Genomic DNA, 25,498 nt, shown 5'->3' with positions numbered 1-25,498 from the left:
TACACTGAGTCATTGCACAATCAATAGATTGTTACCATTGGTATATCTCAGAATCAGAATGAGCTTTATTGCCAAGTATGCTTACACATACAAGGAATTTGTCTTGGTGACAGAAGCTTCTAGTGCACAAACAGTACAACAACAAGACAGAGATAATAAAAATATAGAATATAAATTAAAAGTGAATAAAAAATATAAGTATATATAGAAATACACAATAAGACAGATGGCCTGAGGGGAAAAAACTGTTCTTGTGCCTGATGGTTCTGGTGCTCAGTGCTCTGTAGCACTGGTCAGAGGGCAACAGTTCAAAGAGGTAGTGGGCTGGGTGAGTGGGGTGCAGAGTGATATTTCCAGCCCTTTTCCTCACTCTGGAAGTGTACAGTTCTTGAAGGGAGGGCAGGGGGCAATCAATAATCTGCTCAGCACTCCGAACTATCCTTTGTAGTCGTCTGCAAACTTCAGGAGCTTGGCAGAGGGGTCATTGGTGGTGCAGTCATTTGTGTACAGGGAGATGAGTAGTGGGGAGAGCACACATCCCTGGGGGGCACCAGTGCTGATCATACAGGTGCTGGAAGTGAATTTCCCCAGTTTTACTAGCTGCTACCTGTCTGTCAGAATGCTGGTGATCCATTGACAGACAGAGGTGGGAACTGAGATCTGGGTTCATTTAGTCCGGAGAGTAGCTGGGATGATAGTGTTGAAAGCTGAATGGAAGTCCATAAAAAGGATCCTTGCATATGTCCCTGGTCTGTCCAGATGTTGCTGGATATAATGCAATCCCATGTTGACTACATCATCCACAGACCTGTTTGCTCTATAAGCAAATTGAAGGGGATCCAGAAAGGGTCCAGTGATGTCCTTCAGGTAGGCCAACACCAGTCTCTCAAATTACTTCATGACCACAGATGTCAGAGCGACGGGTCTGTATTCATTAAGTCCTGTGATATATATATTCTCTATTTATACATGTGGAATATCCAATATTTCAAATCCAAACTTTTTGCAAGAGTATTTTGCACTCTTTTCCATGTCTGTATGGTCGGTCTGACAGTGCCATCATCATTTGCTTGCATCACCTTCATCACCTCCACCCACTACCCCTCTTTTGCAGACCTGAGGGTGCCTTTCACACCTGTGTGACCTCAACAAGGTCCCCTGTGCCCCACGTGTCCACATCTCTGCAAAGACTCACACACACAGTGATAAAGGTGCCATCAACATGTTTGACCCAGTCTCAACAACCCACACCTACTGTGCAACCATAAGTCTATTTTCAGTCTATGGATGTGGAGCACTATTGTAATATTATAAAACTCAAATAAAAAAGGCAGTTGGGCAAGAGATAAGATGCATTTGAGCTTAACGTGTCTTACACATTCCTATTAACCAAACATTTAGTTCCTAATTTTAAGGGTAGTGTTAGGGCTGCAATTGGTTGATAGGTTAATAATGTAATTTTAGCAACAACCGAGTTCTGCCTTAGAATTTGACCAAAATAAGGTGTCTTAGCATCTTAATTAAGTGAACTACCTTTTGGAACAGCCTTTGCATCAAGAGTGCACCTATGATGCCTCCAGAGGCAGCTCAGTATGTTTTGGAACAGAGCTTATTTGTTGGGAAACATATGATTTATAATCACATTGCTCCCACTAATCCCTTCAAGAGGGCCCCTTGTCATCCTGTTGCTGCATATACCCCTTTGATATTAAGACTTGTCTGGTGAAATAAAGGTAAACATCCTGACTATAAATCCTAGTTATGTGTTTGAAACTGTTTAACATGTATGTATATGCAAATTTTGTTTTGGATTCCAGGGGTTTATTTTGAATGCAGTTCTTCTTACATAGTGTTTAAACAGATAACTCTAAATTGCAGTGCTATAATATGTGTTGTGAAGGCAAGAATTTATCCAGTGCACCTACATCAGAGCATCTAAACAAAGAATCACACAGGGACAACTGCAGCCTGCTTTATATTTTAAAGAAAGCCATTTTTAAAGATGTGATTGGTTCTGAGTTGCCTTCCATGGTTTTAGTAGGCTTCTAATTATTGCCATGGTAATGCAGTGTGCCTCTTACCTGGTATTTTACTGGGGTGAATGACCCCAAATCCTTTTAAATGGCTCATTAGGCAGCTCCGGGGGCAGACAGACAAACAAACTGCATTTTCTCTTTGAGAAATAATGAGCCAACTAGATAACATTTAGCTTTTATGAACTATTTATGTTAAAGTGCTATATACCTGTCTGTGCTTTGATCAGTTATCCAAATTTATGGGAACCTCACTTCCTCTGCTAATTATTTTATTTTGTAACTGGAGAAAGTCATTGGTTAATTATACATAGTATTATTTAGTTTTATTCTCATAGATGCATTTCATCTGACACCTCTTACCAGTGCACTTATTGCCTATTATTTGAACAAACCCCTAACCTTAAGTATTAATCTTTGCCGTGTAACTCTACATGCAAAAATGATACCTCAAATTTTGAGGAGAGGTGAGCTATTTCAATCAGAAAAATCCCCTAGGCTTGCAATGAAGCCATATTTAGGTACCTGAATATTATAGAGACTTTGAGGTGCACTCTTATACAGTAAGTTGGGCCAGTAATCATAATAATTAATAATTTCACTTATTTATCACACATTAGCACATATACAGTGAAATTCTTTTTTTCCACATATCCCAGCTAAGCTGGGGTCAGAGTGCAGGGTCAGCCATGATATGGTGCAGATGGGGTCAAGGGCCTTGCTCAAGGGCCCAACAGTGGCATCTTAGCAGTGCTGGGACTTGAAACCCCAACCTTCTGATCAGTAACCCAGAGCCTTAACCGCTGAGTCACCACTGCCCCCCAGTCTTGAGACTTGACCCGAGTTCGTATACCCCCCAAAAGAAGCCAAAACCAGGCAGCGATAGTGTCGGAGCCTCGTGAACCATGGAAAGCAATGTGTTTGGTTAGGAATATTGAGATGCTGAACGACCCCCCCTTTCAGGGTTTCAGTGATGGTGGGGATCTGCTGAGCCTGTGTGTGAGAGGGGCAAAAGTGCCACAGATGACAGAACAAGCAGTTGCCGCTTGCAGAGGCAGCCTCACACTAGGGTCTGCTTGGGGAATAGGAAACTGAGATATACAGGATAGGTAGAGAATGAGTTTAGTGAAAATAGGCAGAAACACTTCAGAAACAGTGGTGGTTGCTGCCGCATAGAAATGAGCTCCCACAGGAGCTGCTGTTGCGCTGGAGGACTCTGCGATGCCTTGGCTGGAAGGCCACCCCCCAGCCCCTCTGGAGGAAAGGGGGTAAACCTCCCACTGCCCGGACAGGTCTGCCCATGGCAAAAGCGGGCCCCTGCCGCCTTAGGTGGGCCTGCTCCATCCCGCACTCAACATTTTGCCACCTACAGATGCAAGTCATTCGACAGGAGGGATCCGAGCAGTGAACAGGCTAACCCCACAGTTGTGGTGCTCGGCTGCCACTGCGATTCGAACTGGGAGAGCCGACGGCCTGGACATGGTGGCTTTTGTTGCATTCGAATGGGAGAGACTGTGCTGCCTTCAAATGAAGTGATTAAAGTTGCTTTAATACGAGAGCCCTCCCCCTCTTTGTGATATGAACAGGCTGAATTCTCGAGTGCGGGAACGCACTGCATTCAATGGGAGAGCATACGATTCATGTGAGAATAGTTTATGCTGTATTTTACTGAGCTCGCCCAGTGCTGTGAGCGGCTGAATCTGCAGGCATGGGCCTGCACAGCATTCGATGGTAGAACACTTGATTCTTGTTAAAGTTATAGATGCTGCATTTTAAAAGAACTCCCTATGCAAAACGAATGGCTAAATACTCGAGCATGGGACCACACAGCGTTTAACAGGAAGAACCCATGTTTTCATGTGAAAAGTTTACACTGCATATAAATGAGAACTCACTCTGTGATACGAATGGACTGAGTCATCAAGCACAGCATTCGACGGGAGGGCGTATAGTAGGCTATATTTGAAAGAAATTGATTGATGCAGAGATGCAGGCTTATGGTGAACTGTTTAGGGAAGACCTAAAAAAGCCTGATTGTTGTCAATCACTAGGTGGTTAATGGTCCATTTGGTATGAATGGCATAATATAGGACGATTAAGCAGAAAAAATACGTCACAGTCACAAAGCCATGGATGCTTAGACACATGGCCTGAAAGACATGCCGCGGTTATGGCACATGAACTGCATGTTTGTGCTGCTTCAGAGATGTATCGAGCCAATAGCAGGGGCTCCACGGTTGCAGTGTCACCAAGCTTGAGCGCACTACCTGAGGAGAGGATTTGTAGTGAGGTAGCGAGGTGGTACGTATGACTTAGAGGAGAAAGGGACTTGCAGTTGCAAAGACGGGGCTTGTTATGGCTGCGGTGAGGCATAGACAAAAGGGGCTTTGGCGGAAGCATGGTAAAATGCTGAGGCTGCAGTGGGTTGGTATTAGAGCCATTAGTGAATGTGGCCAAAGGAACCTGAAGTGGTCAGACATAGTTCACATTGGTCCGCAGCTAACATTGTGGCTAGCCTGGGCTCAAGGTTGGGCAAGCATCTGTGTTCTGCTGAGATAACGGCCTAGCCCAGCACTCTGATAGTGGGTGTGAATTGTTGGAAACATTGGAAGCAGGGCTACCACTACTTGATGTTTCCTAGAGGGACAGGTTTATGGATAATTTAACATTTACAGATAATGTAAACAGTACTATGTAAAACAAGCATTTGCAGAAACGCCTAGCATTAAATGGCGCTGTTGTTTGGGGTAAAAGACAAATGGTTGAACCAGGATCATAAAAGGGGATCCCCTGTAAAAGCACTTCTAGGAAGATATTTCAAAAGATATATATATATATATATATATATTCTTTTTTTCAAGATTAGGTGTTGCAAGACACCTGCGAACACGCTTGTACAAATGCTTGTTGAGGGAGACATAATTAAACGTAACATCTGTAGACACCTTAAACTTAATTGTTTGTTAGATTCAATATCTGGAACATTTGTGAAGCAATGTCAGGATACATGATTGCATGTGCATATGTACAGCATCATTTAATGTTGTGATTTGTCATTAAATTAGAAGGCACCTGAAACTAAGTACCAAGATGAATACTGTAGTCTAATATTTATTTATCTTAAGCGAATGGTTTGGAGATTTGTAGATTGTTCTCCAATGTGATGTGAGTAATTCAATTAACTCTGTATTATTGGCATGGGGTGACTCATCATGTTTTGACAAGGACATCAAAAATCATTTGGAATTTGCGCCTGGGAACTGGATTTAATAGATACTATATGGGCGCCGTTTTGCAGTAGTGTGGTGAATAAATATGACTTGAAAACCTGTACTAACTTCTACAGAAAAACATAAATATTGTGAGGATGAAGCAAAATGCGAGCTTGCGCTAAAATGTCTGCACTGATTTGGAAAGATGTTTGTAATTAGAGTAGCGGCTGTTTGAAAGGAAGTTTGCTTGTTGCATGATTGCCCCTGTGTTCCAAATGTAATAAATCACACTCCGAAGGGCACTTTGAAGGGAGAACAATCATGATAGTCATGTTGAAAGGTAACTTCAAATGGAATTTCTGATTATAAAGACTTAAAATTGAGTTCCAAATTTTTGGAGCCCCCCACTTCTTAGCCCTCCAAATATCTCATGGTTTATGGTAAAGTCTTCGAAGGGAATAGGGCATGGGAACGATCACTGAATGGAACACGCCCTAAATGAGCTGCATGGCGAGGTAATCAGGCTGACAGGAATCACCTGTGCTGGAGAACCGGATTGAAACGCTGGAGTGAGTTGGAATGATGTTTCAATTAAATTGTTAATCTTTTGATTCCCACGTTAAATTAAAGCTGTAATAGAGCTCAAGTGGCATGAAGCCGGAGCAGCACCCATTCGCGGATGCAGCCTCACGCTATAGGGACCGCTCCGGGTGGAAAAATAGGATGAGAGGACCTGTGTACAGCCATAGGGGGCTGTATGACAGGTTTACAGTGAAACTGTGGTCTGTGCGGAGGCAGCTTCGATGCCAGGTCTGCTTCGGTGAGGAAAGATGAGAATAAAAGAAAGACAAAAAAGTCCAAAGTGCAAAAACAACGGTTAAATAGGCAGCCAGCGTTGCCACGAAATATGAATAGTGGCTTCTGCGGCAGCTTGGTGAATAATGTAACAATTGCGATGGAAGAGCTTATCTGATGAGGGCAAATGTTTTAAGCAGAGCAGTGTGTCATCCAAAACTGTCGCATGGATCTGTTGTAGGTAAGTGGGCAGAGCCAAATGCTGGAGAAATTGTCGCAGCATGGATGTAAGCAGCTGTTTATATATGCTTACTCTTGCGATGTGATTGGTCGGATTAAATTAACATGCTCCTCCCGAACTTCGTTATGAAACTGCATGTTGTGCCATGGGTGAAGGATATGGATCTAACCAACTTGCAAAAAATGGCATGTTATTAATCATCTTAACTGTCGAATCTAGACTTTTGCACACTATCCATTTAAAGTGTTTTAAGGAGTTATTTTGAGTGTTGTTTTGTGTGTGTTTTTGCAGGGTCAGGTGATGTTCAGGAATGGGGAAAGAATGGGGACTATAAAATTCACCCAGTTTCAAGGTAAGTCCATTAGATTATCATATTTTTCACTTAACAAGCTTTTTTTTTACAGGAAATACTGGATGAAGTTCAGGTCCTTCAGTCAATGTTGATCATTCTCAAGTCTTAACTTAAGTAACAGAAATAGTTCACCCAAAAATTAAGTGAAAATTCTGTCAAAACAGTATTTATTCACCCTCATAACGATCCAAACCCGTATGACTTTATTTTCTCCATGGAGCTTCATAGGAGATGTTAAGCAGAGTTTTGGAGCTGCCTCTTCCATACAGTGAATGTGAATGGGGACCAGGCATCATAGAAGTCTTAAGCACTATATTCCAAGTCTTCTGAAGCCATAAAATAGGTTTGTATGGGGAACAGACTGAAATTCTGTAGCTACATACTGAAAATTATCCACTCTGCTGTTGCTCTCAAATCAAATATGGTGCCCAATGACATTTGGTCACAGGATACACAAGAGCCAATTATGTTTTGCGTTAATGCGCCATTTTTGTAGTCCATAAAACTGTTGGAGTCCATTTCTGAGCTTCAAATCAATGGGAGGATTGTCAGTGAATAATGACTGAAATTTGGATTTGTTCCTCACAAAAAGCTATTGTATGACTTCGGAAGACTTGGAATATCATGATTAAATCATAAGGGTTAATTTTAAGAACAGCTGGCACATTGTATAAATAACTCTTTTTGTGCTCCACAGTTGAAAGAAAGTCATATATGCTGTAGGATAAAACAAATAAATAATTTGTTTTAGGAATCTCCCAGCATTCACTCCACCATGATATGTAGTAACTTGCTATATGTGATTAGTTTTGGAATTACATTCCTCCACCAATTATATGTAGGGAATTTGCATGATGGTTAGCTTATGGTTTTAAACTTATGCCTGCACATTTTCCAACCATAAATGCAAGGAATATATCTCAATAAGGGAATTAACGATTGATTTGGCGAATATTACAAGAATCAAGGTTTATGTCCAATCAGAGTCTTTGGCCAGCAATGAGTTGATCAGAATGTATGTTTAATGCTTACAGTAATACTACTTTCATGGCCATTGAAAATAATATCACAAAAAGATTGAAATACTGTTTATGAGCATGTAGCTTTTAGGATTGACAGATTTAAAGGGACCGATATGATTTAATCAAATACACAGTCAACTTCTCTTTGAAAACAACAACACTTTAACTACAACATGCAGCTTAACAAACAGACAAACATGAACATAGGTTAAAGGATGAGTTCTGATAGAAAATGAATAGAAATGGTCAGTAACAGAGAAAAATGTATATATGCTGAGTTTATAGACCTTGCCTTAAACCATCTTCATTTAGTATGCCTCGATTTAGATCGGTTACCTAGTTATCTTATGAAACACCATCACTTTCAGCGAAAGTTTGTAGGTTTGTACTTGAGTAAGTTGCGTTACTTTGGTTCTTTGGCTAGGTCCATAGAAAGTCCTGGTCTGTTGCATTGATGTTTGCACAGGAATTCTGATCACGGATGGATTATGGAATGACCAGATGGAGCTTCGGAAGCGAGGACTTAGAGAATGAGGAAACCAGCAAGGGGGTCTCGTAGTCTCATGGAGTTTCCCTTGAGAATTAACATGATGGTGACATAACTTGTCTGGCTGGAACCGGAGAATGACTGGGGGTTGTCCAGGCTGTTCTTTTAACCCATTCAGTTTGTTCACACCCCAAAGAGGCTCTAAGCCAGTCAGAGGCAGCGTTTGAGAGGCATGTGGTCATCTCTGTCCTCCCCTCAAGATAATTAATTTACAACCCATTGTTTCCAGTTTCCCACTCAAAATTGAACATTTTACTCATGAATTTCATAAGAGAACTACAACTGCAAATAAACCAAAAATACTTCACACAATATTTCTGGAATTTAAGAGACAATACATTACATGCCAAACACTTGTGCTTTCTTATTAAATGCAGTTATAATTCAGTTATAATGCATGATAAAGAGTCCTAATGTTTAGTTTGTTAGTTTTAAACATAGACAATACATTACACGTTGTGAAAAACATATTTGTCAGATTTATGATCTGCATAGTATGCATTTGTCCATTTTGTAGTATAATCATACACATGGCTGTGTATTTGGATAGTAGTGAAATAAGCAAAGTCCAAAATCCATGTTAAATATTCATGAATTAAGCTTAATGTGAGACGGTAAGACAGAAACATGCCTCATGATTAGTATAATAATTTTAAGTGTAGAGAGTTTGTTATATTGAAGAACAATGGAGGCCTTTGTTCTGTGATTTCACGGGTTTCTATGGCGATCATAGGAGAGTCCTTCAGCAAATGGCCTTATCAGTTGGGGGTTTATCTGATTAACAACAAAAAGGAGAGGGGTTTTGTTGTGCTTTCCCCAAATTCATCTCTGTTCTTAAGGCAGTTAAGATTTGCCAGATGTGAGAAATTCAGACTTCCTGGCACCAGTCCGTCGTTAAGTCCTTCTGCGTGGAATTGTTCAATTTCTCTTAGTTTTCTTCCGCATCCAAGCACAACAACATTTAAAATAATATGAGGATATTAGGGTGAGTAAATTATGACAGAATTTTCATTTTTGGTGAACTATTCCATTAAATGTATCTCAATCCATGAAAGTAAATTCGCAGGACACTTACAGAGTCCTTGAGACAAATATCTCAGCTGAACATTTGACCAGCGCTTGTGCCATACATCACGTAGATAGGCTGCGTACACAGTGACCGCGTCCGTGTCATCCTGTAGTTTAATTGGGTCAGTGAATTCCCTTGCTTGTGCCCTGATGTGATTAATCTAGTGTGTGTGTGTGTGTGTGTGTTTCCTGAGGGCAGGAGAGATTAACTCTGGTTTGTGGGATTTAATCTCAGAGCAGGGAATTCCCTCCTCACATCCCTGCACTGCTTCAGGCCAGTATTCCCACCCTCTACAGTCTTATCTGTTTCGGTGCAGAGGTTTCCCCCTGTAGTGTGTTACATCACCACTTCAGACTGCAGTTGTGAGCAGGCCGTAGGATCGGAAAGCTGTTTGGCTGAGGGGTGATTGAACTGTCTGTCTATGTGAAGGCAACTGGCAGTCAGGGATAAATAATGAAAAACAGAAAGGAGGACCTATTATCAACAGTACACTAGAGAGGGCTTCCTTCTGCATTGTGAGAACAATCACTAGAGACTCATGCTAGCTCAAGGCACTGTCATTCTAGGGCTCCTACTTGCTTTCTCTCTTGGTGTTTCACTCTATTTTTTGCACACACATCCTTTGCACACAAATTCTTTCACTTGCTAACTCATTCATTCACTTACAGCAGGGGTGTCAAACTCGGTTCCTGGAGGGCCACAGTCCAGCAGAGTTTAGCTCCAACCCTAATTAAACACACCTGAAGCGGCTAATCAAGGTCTTCAGGAGTGCTTGATGATTACAAGGAGGCATTTTGGAGCAGGGCTGGAACTAAACTCTGCAAGGCTGCAGCCCTCCAGGAACTGAGTTTGACACCCCTGACTTACAGCATCACTCATTCACTCACTGTTGCTGACTCATTTATTCACTCACTTTCTCAATCGTAATTCACTTACATTCATTAATTCACTTGTTTTCTCAATCATTCATTCACTTTCTTATTCATTCACTCACCTTCCCACTCATTCACTCATGCACTCTCATTTATTTAGTTTCACCCATTCATTCACTCAATTTCTCTCTCATTTATTCATTTATTCACTTTCTCACTTATTCACTCACACACTCACTCACTCACTTATTCATTAACTTCCTCACTCACATGCTGGCCCATTCACTCATTTATTAAGTTTCTCTCTCAATCATTTACTTGCTTTCTTATTCACTCACTCACTAACTGGTTCACTAATGGCTTACTCATTCACTCACAGTTGCTAACTTTATTCTCACACATTCTCATCCATTCACTTGCTCTCATTTGTTTATTCACTCAGTTTCTCATTCATTTATTCACTAATTCATTCATTCACTTTCTCACTCACACACTAGCTCATTTATTTATTCATTTATTCATTCACCCTGTTTCTAACTCATTCATTAACCCTTTTCCAACTCATTCAATTACTTGTTTTCTCATTCACTCACTCACTGAGTGGTTCACTCACTCAATCATTAACTCTCTTTCTCTCTAATTCATTCACTTGATGGCTTACTCATTCACTCACAGTTGCTAACTCATTCCTTCGCTCTCTTACTCTCACTCATTTATTCACTCACTCACTTGTTCATTCACTCTTACTCTCACTCTCTCATTCACTCACTTTCTCACTCATTCCTTCACTCTCTTACTCTCACTCATTCATTCACTCACTCACACATTCACTCAGTCATGCATCTCGTGCACTCACGTACTGGCTCATTAATGTATTTACCCATACCCACTCATTCATCCACTGAATCTTTTTTCATTCATTCACCTACTTTCTTACTCATTAGTTTACACACTCTCTTACTCTCACTCATTCATTCATTCATTCACTCACTTTATTAACCACTCACTGGCTAATTCATTCATTCACTCACTTTCTAATTCATTTACTCACTCACTTATTTAATCACTCACACAAACACTCAATCAATTTGATAATTCCCTCAGGTTTCCCTGTTACTTTTTGTATTCCATTCTTTTCCAGCTCCAACCCCCCCCCCCATTCTCTCCATCCTTCACTGTTAATGGATAGGAAGGGATAGCCCAGGCTGAATATTTAAAGATGTGCTGATCCTCAATTGAGCCTGTCATCTATCTTTAGAGTCCTAGTCTGTCAGCTCCTATATCACACCCTCTGCCACCTCACACCAAGCCATCTGGACAAGACACTCAGAGCCATTTTTTAACCTAGTTATGATGGCGCTGGCCTTATGGCAAGTTTGTGTGTTTTTCAAACTGTCCAAGCAAATTAAATTGGTTGTTTTCCTTTAAACAAAAACTTTCTGAAGTAAACCAACATTCACATTCAAGATGTGAAAGTCTTTAGAAGCCATTACATTTCTGTGGTCCACCATATCTGACAGCATCTCTTTTTACACTGAAAACAGCACACATATTGGACAAGCTCTATCCCTCATCTGCACTGCCTCTCACTTCATCAGGTTTGCCCTTAATAAAAACCATGGTTTTACAACAGTAACCATAGCTGTACCTTGGTATTTGTAGTAGAATCATAGTAACCACAAAATCAACATGGTTATTGTCATGGTTACAATATATAGTAAAACCATGGGTACTACATGGAAACTACAGTATTACTGTTATAAAACCATGGTAAATTATATCAAAACCATGATTTCTGCTAAGAAAACCATGGTGACAGCAGTCATGGTTATACAATCATGGTTAATACAATATTACTATAGTAAAACCATGGTTAATTTTTGTCAGGGTCCTGAAAAAAAAAAAAACTATTTTCTCTAATTACTAAATCATTAACATTTTAACTTAATACCTGCACTATTATGCTACATGCATCAACATAAAGTGCATTTCAAATTAATCTCAAAATATATTCAATATTCGGAAGCTGTATATCACTATTGAAGGAATAACCTTGCTATTAAAATGGGAAGAGATGTTGTGATAATGCAGCTCGAGTATTTTAATCATATGTGGATATCCCACATGAACACCCCAAGCACTTTAGTTATTGTTTCATTTTTGTCTGAATTAGCACTGAGTGCCTGCTTAAAGGAAGGGACTGTGTGTAGTTTCGGCTCACCTGCGGCTCTGTGCGCGCCACATGCTATCTTTCCCTGGGTGATGTCGACGTAAATTATTAATAATCGATGTATTACTATAATGGCATTTTAATGCCATTAATCAAAGCGCATTATTGACGTTTACACGTGCAATAGATTACAGTAGCGCGAGAAAACACGAAGAACTCACTCGCCTGTTTTAAACCATCACAGGGGGCTTCTCTGTCAGTGGCTCGTTTTCTCCGCTTGATGTTTTCAACTACACTTGCAGAACTGTGATGTCATCAAGTTGACCCACGTGAAACACAGACAGAGCGTGTCCATCTACAGAGCAATACAGGTGCATTAGCAGAGGTTGTAACTGTGCCTGTCTGTTTGATGCTTTGTTTGCTTCGCCAAACCTTGTGCACCAGATGCGTCATTAAACTTGAGGTGAACAGCGGTGCCAGTGCTTACCGAACCGTGGGTGGCAAACCGAACGGTTCGTTTTTTTACCGAGAACAATTACACCCCTATAATAAATAGAATATTTCACAGTTAAGTTTAGCCTAGTTAAACCCATGGAAGCTAAATACTGTAGCTGAATTGTAGATAGTCATATGTCTTCAATGTAAATAAGATCATTATTGCTGTGTTTTGGATGCTGGTGTCCCTACCATGCTTCTTAGTACCAAACACCAACCCAAATTCAATTCCCAGGCACTGTCTGATTGACAGAGGACTGCTTTCAAATGCTCACACAATCATTTGACACAGAAATGGACAATTAATCCAAGTAAAATTTTGATATGTCCTGGGTTGATTATTAAACCGCAAATGGATGTGATTAAATAGTAATTAAATAAATATACAGTCTGCATATACTGCATTCTGCAAAATGAATGTGTGAAGCCACTCATATGCTGAAAACACCACATTTTATGAGCATCGCGTGCTGTGCTTATTGTAGTAGATGACAGACAGAGCGGTCATTCACTGTGACGCACGCAGCGCCTGCAGACTAGATATTTCTATAATTAAATCAATTTGTCATAAAAGCAACCTCTCATCTTGAGGTGTAAAACTACTATCAAAGCACAGACCCGGAAATATCAAAATAAAAACTCTATTGACGTTGAATTAAACACCATGCATCACAATTGCCAGCGAGCATTGGTTCCCATGTTTCAGGTGTTATGGTGGATAAGGACAAGCTGGCTTTTGGCTTTTAGACATGTCTATTACCTTTGAGGCGAATATGTGAGTGTACTCCTAATGTGTGTTATGAACACATTCATAATTCAGATGGTATTTAAAATATTGATGACTCATCTTGTATGCAGGGACATATACATATTGTTCATAATGCTCTCAAAAATGGTAAAGTCTCCTTCCCCTAATACCATCTGCAACTAGCTAGCAATAGTAAATAGTAAATAATGATTTTGCCGGGCTGTGACGTAAACGCAAAGCCATTGAAATAAATTAATGACTCTTCCATATGTCCTACCCAATGTCCTTCAAGAGATCATCACATTTTCATTTTGATATCACAATTATCACATTTTCACACTCTGTTTTTCTATGAATCTTAGCACAGTTGAGCCTAACCTGTCTCACGCAGGGTTGGTCATAAGAGATCTTATTTCAGTCATAACTCAATTTTACAAGTTTCTCCATTTTACTTTTGCATGGCAGAATAGAACTAAATGTCAAACAACATTTTTATGATTGGTGGCATTTACTATATAAGCTGTTCACCCACAGTTACAGTAAACATTTTTAGTATTATCAGCCCAGAAACTGATGCTCCCAGGAGCTAAATGATAAATATCATACAGTATTTCCCATGTTCACTGTCCTTAAGTTAACATCTTAATGGAATGCATTTGGCGCTGATAGTAATATACAGGCAGTCTTGAAGCACACACCAGGGAGAAATAGAGTATAGGCCTACAGTTTTAAGAATAGGCTTGCTTTGAATTGGATCTCTGAGAGTAAGTCTTGTTCTGTTTAAGATTTATCGACACTAAGCCTTATTATACAGCATAACCTCAAACTGCATAACTAAGCCTTATGAACACATAACCTCAAAATGCGCCTAGCCGACAGCACAAATATCCACTTTTATTTCACTCTTAATTTTCATCTTTAAAGACCCCTTGAAATGGCTTGATGAGCAGTTTTCTTTCCTGTGTTAAAGGATTTCCTGTTGAAACAGGAAGTTGGAGCAGGGCACATAGAAGACGTTCCTTTTTATTTAAATTGCCAATAGCCTTTAGTATACGCCACAGCCATGAGCCATGAATTGCTGCTTGCTGTTGCGTTTGTGGCAGGTGGTAAATAACATTTTCTAACTGAATACAAGTCAAGCTCAATCAACAACATTTGTGGCATAAGATTGATTACCACAAACATTAGTTTTGAGTTGTCCCTCCTTTTCAAATATTTTAGGTCCAGTGAGGCACTTACCATAGAAGTGAATGGGGGCCAATTTTTAAATGTTAAAATACTTTTTAAAAAATATAACCACAAGACATAAACAATATGCATGTAAACATGATTTTAGTGTGATAAAATCACTTAATAACCTTTTCTGTGTAAAGTTATAGCCAGTTTTACAACTTCGTTGCCATGACAATGTAATGTCAACAAACCCTAAAATGACTGTACTGTACTTTACAGCTCAAATATTACATGAGTTTTAACAGAATAATTAGAAGTGCTTTTATAAAATTATAAGCTTCACATGTCTGCCTTTAAACCCTCCAAAAATTGGCCACATTCACTTTCATTGTAAGTGCCTCACTGTAACCCAGATTTTTGCTTTTTTTAAAAGAAAAGAAGGAACATTTAGAAATTAATTTTGGTAGTAATCCTCATTATGCCACAAATGCTGTTGATTGAGCTTAACTTGTATTAAACCGGAAACATTCCTTTAAGTCTTGTTTTCAGAGAAATCTAACAAATTTTTTGTTAGATTTTGGGATTTATGCTTAATAATAATAATAATAATAATAATAATAATTATATATATATATATAAAAAAAACAAAAACTTTTTCCTTTTGAATTAATTTTTTTTTTTCCCCAACTGTCTTCTTCCTTTTTACAAGCATAAATGTTATTAAGTTGTTTCCTTATGTCGAGTATTAACGCTGACTACCACCCCTGGAGTCGCGAGTTCAAATCCAGGGTGTGCTGAGTGACTCCAGCCAGGTCTTCTAAGCAACCAAATTGGCCCGGTTGCTAGGAAGAGTAGAGTTACATGGGGTAACCTCCTTGTGGTCGCGATTAGTGGTTCTCGCTCTCAATGGGGTGCGTGGTAAGTTGTGCGTGGATCATGGAAATAGCATGAGTCTCCGCGGTGTCATGCACGATGAGCCACGTGATAAGATGTGCAAATTGACTGTCTCAGAAGCGGAGGCAACTGAGACTTGTCCTCCGCCACCCCGATTGAGGTGAGTAACCGTGCCACCACGAGGACCTACTAAGTAGTGGGAATTGGGCATTACAAATTGGGAGAAAAAGGGAGAAAAAAAAATAAAAAAGTTAAAAGAATGTTTATATCGTTTTACAGGAAAATAAGGCAAAAATACTATTTTTTGCAGTGCAATATTTTTAAGTCCTTGAGAGGAAAACTGTCATTTTTAAACACATTTATCTTCTAAAAGTTTTTTTTTTTTTTTTTTTTACTTGTAGAAGTAAACAAGCATATGGTCTCAAAGCTAAAAGATGAAATAAAAGCCACAAAACACCAATTATGATTTCATGGGGTCTTTAATATACTGCAATTGTTAGATAAGTTGTGATATGTTTGGTTTCTCAGTGAAGTGGTTCATGCTGCCTTTTGGTGCCTGGTTGTAGTTAGTCATTCATGAGATCAGTGTTTACTTCAGGTCTAATTAATTATTTTTATCACACGATATACACACTCAATCAGGTGCCTTTTAATTGATGTGCAAATGCATGAGGTTGCCATTTAAATGCTCTTTAGCACTTGTAGTCCCCTCACATTACACAACTAGCAAAGATTTAACATCACACACAGCAGCCAGGCAATTTAGGACAGTATGTTGGACTTGTTCAGCAGTGGAGCACTCAGAAACTAAATTTACTGTCTATTGTCTTGTTTCTCTCTGGGGGCCCCAGGCTTTGAACATTCTCCTCTTATCACCGCTGTCCTCTTGTTCTCGCTGTCTTTCACAGAGGGTCAGGAGGTGAAGGTGGGCGAGTACAATGCCATTGCAGACATACTGGACCTTATCAACAACACCATCAGGTTCCAAGGTAGGAAAAGCCCTGTTTGTGTTTGTCTGTGGGTCAGTGTATGAGTGAAAGGGAAACAGAAGGTTCATATGCCTGCCAATGTTTTGTACTCGCTGTTCCAAGTATGGTGAACTGAATAATTCAAGAGTTTTTTTTTTTTTGTTGTTGTTGTTGTTTTTTTTTGTTTTGTTTTTTTTATCCCTGGATATTTATCTCTTCAAAACGTGTCCTGCCTCTTTAGAAACGCACAGTGGTGTATGGTTTGAAGGAATGCAATTGTTTTAATGTCTTGTGCTTCCTCAGTTGGAACTTGTTAAGATGCAAAGAGGATCTAAGGAATAATAATTTGGAAAACTTGCAATGTGTACTCAGGGGGGAAACAATGACCATGCACTGACCACAGATGAGGTACATTTGCAGTGTTTTCTTTTGGTGACTAGCATATTTTGTTTTCAAAGATAATTTTTTTTTTTTGCCAAATTGGTTCATTTAAACCAATTAAATTTAAACCAATTGGTCTGTTTTTAGTATTTTAGGAAGGTTTTGTGCAACTGTTAGTGGGGAGGGCAGCTAGACCAGCTGAACACCAGTTTGGCAAGGCTGGGACACTAGCTAAAATCAGCTTAAATCAGCAAACCAACTTAGGCTGGTTTAAACTGGATTTTATTATTTTTTTTATTTTATTTTTTATTTTTTTAGCCTGGCACAAAGACAATATAAACAGGGAAACAGGAACCTTGCAACAAGTAAACTATATAGCATCATATCTTTTTTTAAATAGAAAAAAAAAAGTGGATAAAATGAAATAAAAATTGGATAGAATGTAAATATATTAATCATAATGATATTAGGAAAACAATGGTGACAGAATACCAGTGGGAATGGAAACAGCTTGAATTACAAAACAGTAACTAAACATACACTATATGCCCAAAAGTATGAGGACACCCTTTCTAATTAGCAAGTTCTGCCATTTCAGCTACATCCATGACTAACAGATGCAATAATTATCAATGAAGCAATAAAATCAATTATACAGTCATACAGGTGTACATCTCCACATCTCCAACATTTTCAGTACAATGGGTCATACCACAAGAGCTTAGTGACTATCAAAATGGATAATGGAAAAAAAAAAAATGCTTCACAGAGTTTGGTGTGGAAGAACTTGACTGGCCTACACAAAGTCCAGACTTAAACCCTGTTGAGTACCTTTGGGATGAATTGGGAAGCCAACTGGCAATCTAGGCCCCATCGCAAACATGATGCTCACTGATGCTTTTGTGCCTGAATGGGAGCAAATCACTGCAGCCATGGTCCAACACGTAGTGAAAAGTGTTCCCAGAAGAGTGGAAATTGTTACTGCATCAAAAGGAAGGGCCAGCTACCTATTATTGCCCATGTTTTTAACAAGCACATACTGTATAGTGTTTGGGTGTACACGTACCTTTTTCCGTATAGTTTATGTACAGGTTCATGGAGTTAAGTAGCAAAGCGAGAGTAGGAATCTAGGTCCCAAAGTGATTTCCGATACCAGATGAAATCCCTCCCCCAAGTCTGTATATTTTCAGTGCTTTCTAAACTCAGCAGAGGACGGTATGAAGTTCTTCAAAAGTTCTCAGGATGTTAAGTTAGTTCAAGTCACACAGACACCTCTAGACTTATTATGGTGACTCATTTTGTTTCAGTGCCATTAAGTAGTCGACTGTACTCTCCTTCAACTTCTCATTATGATGTAAGATTGCATCTTACAACACAAGCACCACCATAGTCTCTAAAAGCATCCACAAACATTATTATATAACCTTGCACAGAAATAGTCAAATATGTCACATCAGTGACTAGATAACCCTGTGTATTCTGTCTGTGGCATGGCATTTTAAAATCTTAGTCATGTAAATTAAACAGGAGCTACTTCCTAGAAAATGCAGAAGTTATTCTCAGAGGTGGAGTTTTTAGAGTTTACTCCAATTGTAACTGACTGTGAACTGTCACAATTCTCTTGAAGGTGTGGAACCGCCCAAGGATCGAACGTTTGTGCAGAATAAACGTAGGCAAATAAATGTCCCCCTTTACAGCATCCTTTCTACCATTACCATCCTGGGCATGGTCATGGCGGGAGCCTTTCTCTTCTTTAACATCAAAAACCGGAACCACAGGTCAGTGCTGAACTAGAACACAAAAACAAATAATTCAAATAAAGTAGCCTCAAAAATATTTGGACATTTAAGCCACATTTAAACATGAAAAATTACATAGCATAGATGACTAAATATCAACCCAATTGGCTTCTGCAAACAAATGATGCTAGATCTTTGACCAATGACTTTAACCAACTAATGTTAAGGGGATTTCGTAGTGGCATTTCTAGTGTATGAAATTAGTTCCCCTCGAGTTCACACAGGTGTATTTATCACATTAATTATGGACATGTTCAACCATATTTTTACAGCCAGAAAGTGGCCAAACACTAATAATTCTTAACAGTATATCTATATCTACAAAAGAAGTGTGGTCATGCTACAGTATCTTTATTTAAAATAAATGCAACTTGGTTTGATGTTATTTAATTCATAAATTTTTAAGTGTGGCTTAAATGTCCATAAACTTTTTGGAGCCACTGTGTAGAGAGAAGAGGGTCACCATTCAACATCATTCAGTAAGGCAGTGTCGTGCTCATTTGATACATTTAAGAGCGTAGATGCAAATGTAATATCATTGGTTAATTATAAATTAATTGTGAATTTTTAATGTATCAGCTTTGGGCTTTCCTCCATCTGCAGGTTGATCAAAATGTCAAGTCCCTATATGAACAACCTAATCATACTGGGAGGCATGCTGTCGTACGCTTCCATCTTCCTTTTCGGTCTGGATGGATCCTTTGTGTCGGACAAAGTATTCGAGACCCTCTGCACTGTGAGTAATGTCTGAAAAACAAACATGATATAAATTGATGTCAAAAGTCACTTGACACTCTTGAATGAGTTTTTGTTTCTCATGATTTAAACATCTTTTTTTCTTTTTTTTTTTTGTCTAAATGCTTATTCTAAAATGATTAAAATGAAAGGCAAATAGACAAATATAAATTGTGCCTATGAATTTATTCACAAAATTGGCATTTTAATAAAAAAATAAAAAAATAATTGATGTTGTTGGAGTAGACAGTGAAGTAAAAGCAGCCAACATGGGAACTGTTGTTTGAGGGGATGCCTAGAGCAGAACTGTAATCTAGGCAAAGTTTGGCTACTTTAAAGCTTCTAGTCTTGCTTCGTTAAACATTTTTTGGTCGCTACATAATAAACATACTCCCATTTGTGTTATTTCTTTAGTTTTGATGATTTAACTATTATTCTAAAATGTGGAAAATAGTCAAAATATAGAATGAGTAGATGTGTTCACAGTTTTGACTGCTGGTGTCTATTTTAATCTGAAAGATTTTACATTACTTTCAGACAACTGTGTCACTAAATTGAGTAAGTATGATCAGATGTGCATGACCGTCACGCCTCCACTCCCTGTCTGCATGTGACCATAATCCACCTTTTAATTACAAGGCTTTAGCTACTGCAATAGCTTGAGTCCCAGGGGAAATAGCTCACAAATGTGTTGAAAATGGCACATTATACCTGACTGAGACAGGTCAGGTCTCTCTGGCCTGTTGAGATGAAGGCTTCCACTACAATATTAAAGATTGGGTGCCATCAGGCAATCAATATTCCTGCACATAAAAGAAAAGTTTTTTAATGAAGTGAGGTCTTGTTGTTTGGGGGGGGTATGTTCTCATGGTGACTCATTTTCGCAGTTCAATAGAATACAAGAAGTATATGTTTGTGCTTTTGCCTTGGACTCAAAAACCGAGATTGATCAACCTTATACAGTTAATGGTATATACATTTCTCTCCCAGTGGAGCACAGAATAAAGAGAGATTCAGTAATACTGAATTTGTAGAATGGGGAAGAGAGACAGAAGTTGAAGAGAGGACAAAACAAAGAATTCATGCATCAGGAACTTTCACAGAGCTCTCAACACACCCTGCCACTCAGTTTGCTTTCTGATAGTGGACTTGGGATCATAATTTTTGTAGCTCCAAGTTCCCTGTGCTTTCTTTGTATTCTATACAATAGTGTCAGAGCCAAATCTTTATTTCTGTATGTTACTTTGTCAATATCTAAATGATTAGAGCTTATGGCTAGAAGCAACCTTGTTTTACTCTCCAATGAACTTAATGTTTTCAGGTCCGAACATGGATCCTTATTGTGGGTTACACAACAGCGTTTGGTGCCATGTTTGCAAAAACCTGGAGAGTGCACGCCATCTTCAAGAATGTAAAGATGAAGAAAAAGGTGAGATATGCGTGGCTAAAGCGAATTAATTAAGATTCGCCTTTGAACTGCCTTTTTATGAGTCATTATTGCAGAATGACACTGATACCTCTCATAGACATTTAGACAATTATGGGAATAACTGCTGGACTTTAAAAGCTGGCAAGTTAGACATTTTCCCAGATCAACATATTTTGTGTTGATCCATAAGCACGTGGTTGGTGTCACATGATTCAGAACAACTGATTGGGCATCACTGGTGCAGAACACACAGGAACTAGAAATATCTGTCATCTGCCTCATTGGTCACATCTCAGTGGATTCTTCTTGTGGTTACTGTACAGTATATTTCTATAGTATGGAGTGGAGTGGTGTGGCGTAGTGGGCTAAAGCACATAACTGGTATCCCCACAGCCACCACCATTTTGTCCTTGAGCAAGGCACTTAACTCCAGGTTGCTCCAGGGGGATTGTCCCTGTGCAGTGTAAGTTGCTTTAGATAAAAGCATCTGCCAAATGCATAAATGTAAAATTACAATAAAACATTTTTTTCAAAAAATTGATTTCGACTAAGATGAAACTATACTGCACTTAGTACATAAGAACTGTCTTAAAATGAAGAGAAAGTGATGGGGAAACAAAGAAAGAGAGCAATGATTGAAAAGAGGAGAGATAGATGTCATGCTTAAAGCATGATGGAAAAAGCCATTCTGCCTCTGGGCTGTCAGCTCTCTCATTTTTCAACTAAAACACTGTAATATAGAACTGCTCTTTTCACTGAAGGTCAGTTTGGTGTCTCCATGCTCAATTTCCTGACACAACCAGAATCAGCCAGCACTGCCAGTCCTACCCAATGAATCTCTGATCTTTTAACAGTGTCTTCCTGTTCCGCTAGATATAGTCTTCAGAAGTTATGCGTGAACCTCCTCTGTCCTTCCTCCAAAAGAAAAAGCACTACTCTGGAATAGTACAGAGTTTCTTTTTAACTATAGCTACACACACACACACGGGTACAAACACATGCACAGCTTTTTAACATAACAGATTCATGCACACCCACTGACCTCCTTTATGTGCTTCTTTCTCTGCCTCTTGTTTTCCAATGCACTGTAAGAATGTGGAGGGTGAGGCTGCTGATACTGTATGACAGTGCTGTAAAGAATGGCTAGCCACAGCTTCTGCACCCTGCTGGCCATCTTTATTTATAGCCTACTTATATGCTGCAGTCTGAATCAGTGGGTATGAATACTGCAGGAGAGATCCAGATAAAGAAGTAGAGAGAAAAGGAGAGAGGTAGATAGAGAGAAAGAAAGAAAGAATGAACAATGCTGTAGGTACAATTGGCAGATGTGCACAGAGAACGTCCTGGTTACTTTCGTAACCTCCGTTCCCTGATGGAGGGAATGAGACATTGTGTCAATGTAGTAACACTAGGGATCGCCCTTGGGAGGCCCAAACACCTCTGATCTTTGAGAAAAGGCCAATGGGAATTGGCGAGTGGAATTTGCATGCCACTCCCCCGGACATACGGGTATAAAAGGAGCTGACTTGCAACCACTCATTCAGGGTTTGTGCTGAGGAGCCGAGACAAGGTCCCGGCCATTTCAGTGGGTAGTTCAGTGTTGTGGCAAGAGGGACACAACGTCTCGTTCCCTCCATCAGGGAACGGTGGTTACAAAAGTAACCAGGACATTCCCTATCTGTCACTCACTTGACGATGTGTCGATGTAGTGACACTAGTGGTCCCTATACAAAATGTGTTACGTGGACTGGCTGTGCGAGACGGGCAAACCACTGTGTGCCTCGTAGCCAGCGCACCAGGCCGTCACGTAACCTCCCCAATGCTCCTACAAGCATTGAATGGTCCCCTGCAACTCGGGGACAAGTCGACTGCCCAAAAAAATGGGGACAGGCTAGACCAGCCATGGCCTCTTCTCCTCTTTTTTCTCCCCAAAAAAGAGTGGAAATCGTTTACCGACTGGGGGCCATAAGTGTTCGCATCCGGGGGGTGTCACTCCCAAGGGGAAGACACTGTGGAGACCACACCCCGCCCGGAGGGGGGGGGGGGGGGGTATTTGAGTGGAAATACGTCACATGGTCTTACCGAGTTTTGTCGGAAGTATGTCATGTGGAGAAGTCCCGTGGTAGGTCCTACCCGAGGGGGGAGGAGCTCTACAGACACGGTGACCAGGGGCAGAGGAACCTCTGCCCAAGGAAGATGCAGTTTACCAACAGGGAAACCATTTTGCAGAAGATACATCACACAGGGTTTCCTACAGGGAACCAGCACATGTGGAGCACCTACCACAGTACAGGGCCTAGTAAGCACAAATACTGGGCTGGCAGTGAGTTTCTCTGCAAACTCGCCTGCCGCAGGGTTAAGGAGGAAGGTCATCCAGGGTCCACAACTTTGTGAACACGACTGGGGGTCAAAGCGCACATCTTCACGTCGGGGAGGGGAAAGGCGCTATGCACAAGCGGAACACCTGGCCAGCTGTCCCGTAACTTACCTGCTCATACCTGACAACACACGGGACGAGACCGGCTCAACCCGGAGATTGTAAAACCTCGCAAAGGTGTTGGGTGTTGCCCAGCCCGCTGCTCTGCAGATGTCTGCTAAAGAAGCGCTATTGGTCAGGGCCCAGAAGGCCGCCACACTCCTAGTAGATTGGGCTCACAGCCCCAAGGGGGGCGGCATGTCCTGGGCATAATATGCCATCGCGATGGCGTTAATGACCCAATGGGCGATCCTCTGTTCGAAGACAGCGCTCCCTTTCCGCTGTCCGTCAAAGCATACAAAGAGCTGCTCTGAGCTTCTAAAGCTCTGCGTTCGATCCAAATAGGTGCGTAAAGCACGCATCGGACACAGCAATGCCAAGGCTGGGTCTGCCTCCTCCTGGGGCCGCGCTTGCAGGTTCACCACCTTATCCCTAAACGGGGTCTCGTAGAGGGAGCCCTGGCCTGAGTGATTTTGTCTACTACAGCAGGTGGTAGGCACTTAGGTCTTCCGCGTCCCTCCAAGGGCCAGACATGGAGGTTCCAGAGGTCTGGTTGCAGGTGCCAGATGGTGCCCTGTCCCTGAGAAAGAAGGTTCTTCCTCAAGGAAATTCGCCAGGTAGGGGCTGTCGCGAGGAGCGTGAGGTCTGAGAACCAAGCCTGGGTGGGCCAGTAGGGTGCTGCTAGGATGACCTGCTCCTTGTCCTCCCTGACCTTGCACAACATCTGTGCAAGTAGGCTCACTGGGGGAACGCATACTTGTGCAGCCCCAGGGGCCAGCGGTGTGCCAGCGCATCTGTGCTGAGGGGAGCCTCAATCAGAGAATATCTGAGCGGGCAGTGGGAGGATTCCCAGGAAGCGAACAGGTCTACCTGTGCTTGACTGAATCGACTCCAAATCAGCTGGACCACCTGGGGGTGGAGTCTCCTCTCTCCCCTGAGCATGACCTGCCATGACAGCGCGTCCGCTGCGCTGTTGAAGTTGCCCAGGATGTGAATGGCTTGTAACGACTTGAGCCGCTGCTGACTCCAGAGGAGGAGACGGCGGGCGAGTTGTGACATTTGACGAGAGCGCACACCACCTTGGCGGTTGATGTACACTACTGTCGCTGTGTTGTCCATCCAGACCAACACGTGCTTGCCCTGGATCAACGGCCGAAGCCTCCACAGGGCATACGCCATATGCCCTAGGAGCCTCTGAAACAGTTTCAGTGGGACCGCCATTTTACGTCTGAATGCTCTCAGACAGTTCAGCACTGACTGCGCACGCTCACTCATGAGGCGCACCATCATCGAGACTGAGTCAAACTCCATGCCGAGAAAAGAGATGCTCTGAACTGGGGAGAGCTTGCTCTTTTCCCAGTTGACCTGAAGCCCCAAACGGCTGAAGTGCCTGAGTACCAGGTCCCTGTGCGCACACAACAAGTCCCGCGAGTGAGCCAGAATCAGCCAGTCATCGAGATAGTTGAGGGTGCGTATGCCCACTTCCCTTAACAGGGCAAGGGCTGCCTCAGCGACTTTTGTGAAGGCGTGAGGTGACAGGGACAGACCAAAGGGAAGGACTTTGTTCTGGTATGCCCGGCCTTCAAAAGCAAACCGTAGGAAAGGCCTGTGTCGAGGTAAAACCGAGAAGTGGAAGTACGCGTCCTTTAGGTCTACCGCCGCGAACCAATCTTGATGTCAGATGCAAAAAAGTACGTTTTTGCATCAGCATCTTGAACGGGAGTCTGTGCAAGGCCCGGTTCAGAACTCACAGGTCCAAGATTGTCTGCAACCCAACGCTTTTTTTTGGGTACGATGAAGTAGGGGCTGTAAAACCCCTTCCTCATCTTGGCTGAAGGGACAGGCTCTATCGCATCCTTCCATAGAAGGGATGCAATCTCCGCGTGTAAGGCACCGGCGTTCTCGCCCTTCACCGAGGTGAAGTGGATGGCGCTGAACCTGGGCGGGCGCCTGGCAAACTGAATCGCATAGCCAAGTCGGATGGTCCGGGTCAGCCATCGCGACGGGTTGGAGAGCTCAAGCAACGCGTCCAAACTCCGGGCGAGGGGGACCAAGGGGACAATCGCGTCGGACGTACCGGCAGGTGG

General features: G+C 41.3%; 1 protein-coding gene and 1 long non-coding RNA gene across 2 annotated transcripts in view; one reads left to right on the top strand and one right to left on the bottom strand.

Annotated features, from left to right (window-relative positions):
• Positions 1–25,498, top strand: part of LOC127420807 (gamma-aminobutyric acid type B receptor subunit 2-like) — a 382,579-nt gene that overhangs the window by 271,648 nt on the left and 85,433 nt on the right. The window contains exons 8-12 of the mRNA XM_051663355.1: positions 6,573–6,633; positions 16,532–16,612; positions 18,600–18,750; positions 19,375–19,507; positions 20,828–20,935. Coding sequence (XP_051519315.1) covers positions 6,573–6,633; positions 16,532–16,612; positions 18,600–18,750; positions 19,375–19,507; positions 20,828–20,935 — 534 coding nt within the window. The remainder of the gene's footprint in view (positions 1–6,572; positions 6,634–16,531; positions 16,613–18,599; positions 18,751–19,374; positions 19,508–20,827; positions 20,936–25,498) is intronic.
• LOC127420836 (uncharacterized) lies at positions 19,409–22,049 on the bottom strand. The gene is made up of 3 exons (XR_007893885.1): positions 21,978–22,049; positions 20,218–20,309; positions 19,409–19,518 (listed from the first exon to the last, which is right to left on the bottom strand). It is a non-coding gene; the product is annotated as an uncharacterized LOC127420836 (long non-coding RNA).

This window comes from Myxocyprinus asiaticus, chromosome 30 (assembly GCF_019703515.2).
Source record: "Myxocyprinus asiaticus isolate MX2 ecotype Aquarium Trade chromosome 30, UBuf_Myxa_2, whole genome shotgun sequence".
NCBI lineage: Eukaryota > Metazoa > Chordata > Actinopteri > Cypriniformes > Catostomidae > Myxocyprinus > Myxocyprinus asiaticus.
This window is presented reverse-complemented; position numbering and strand designations above follow the sequence as displayed.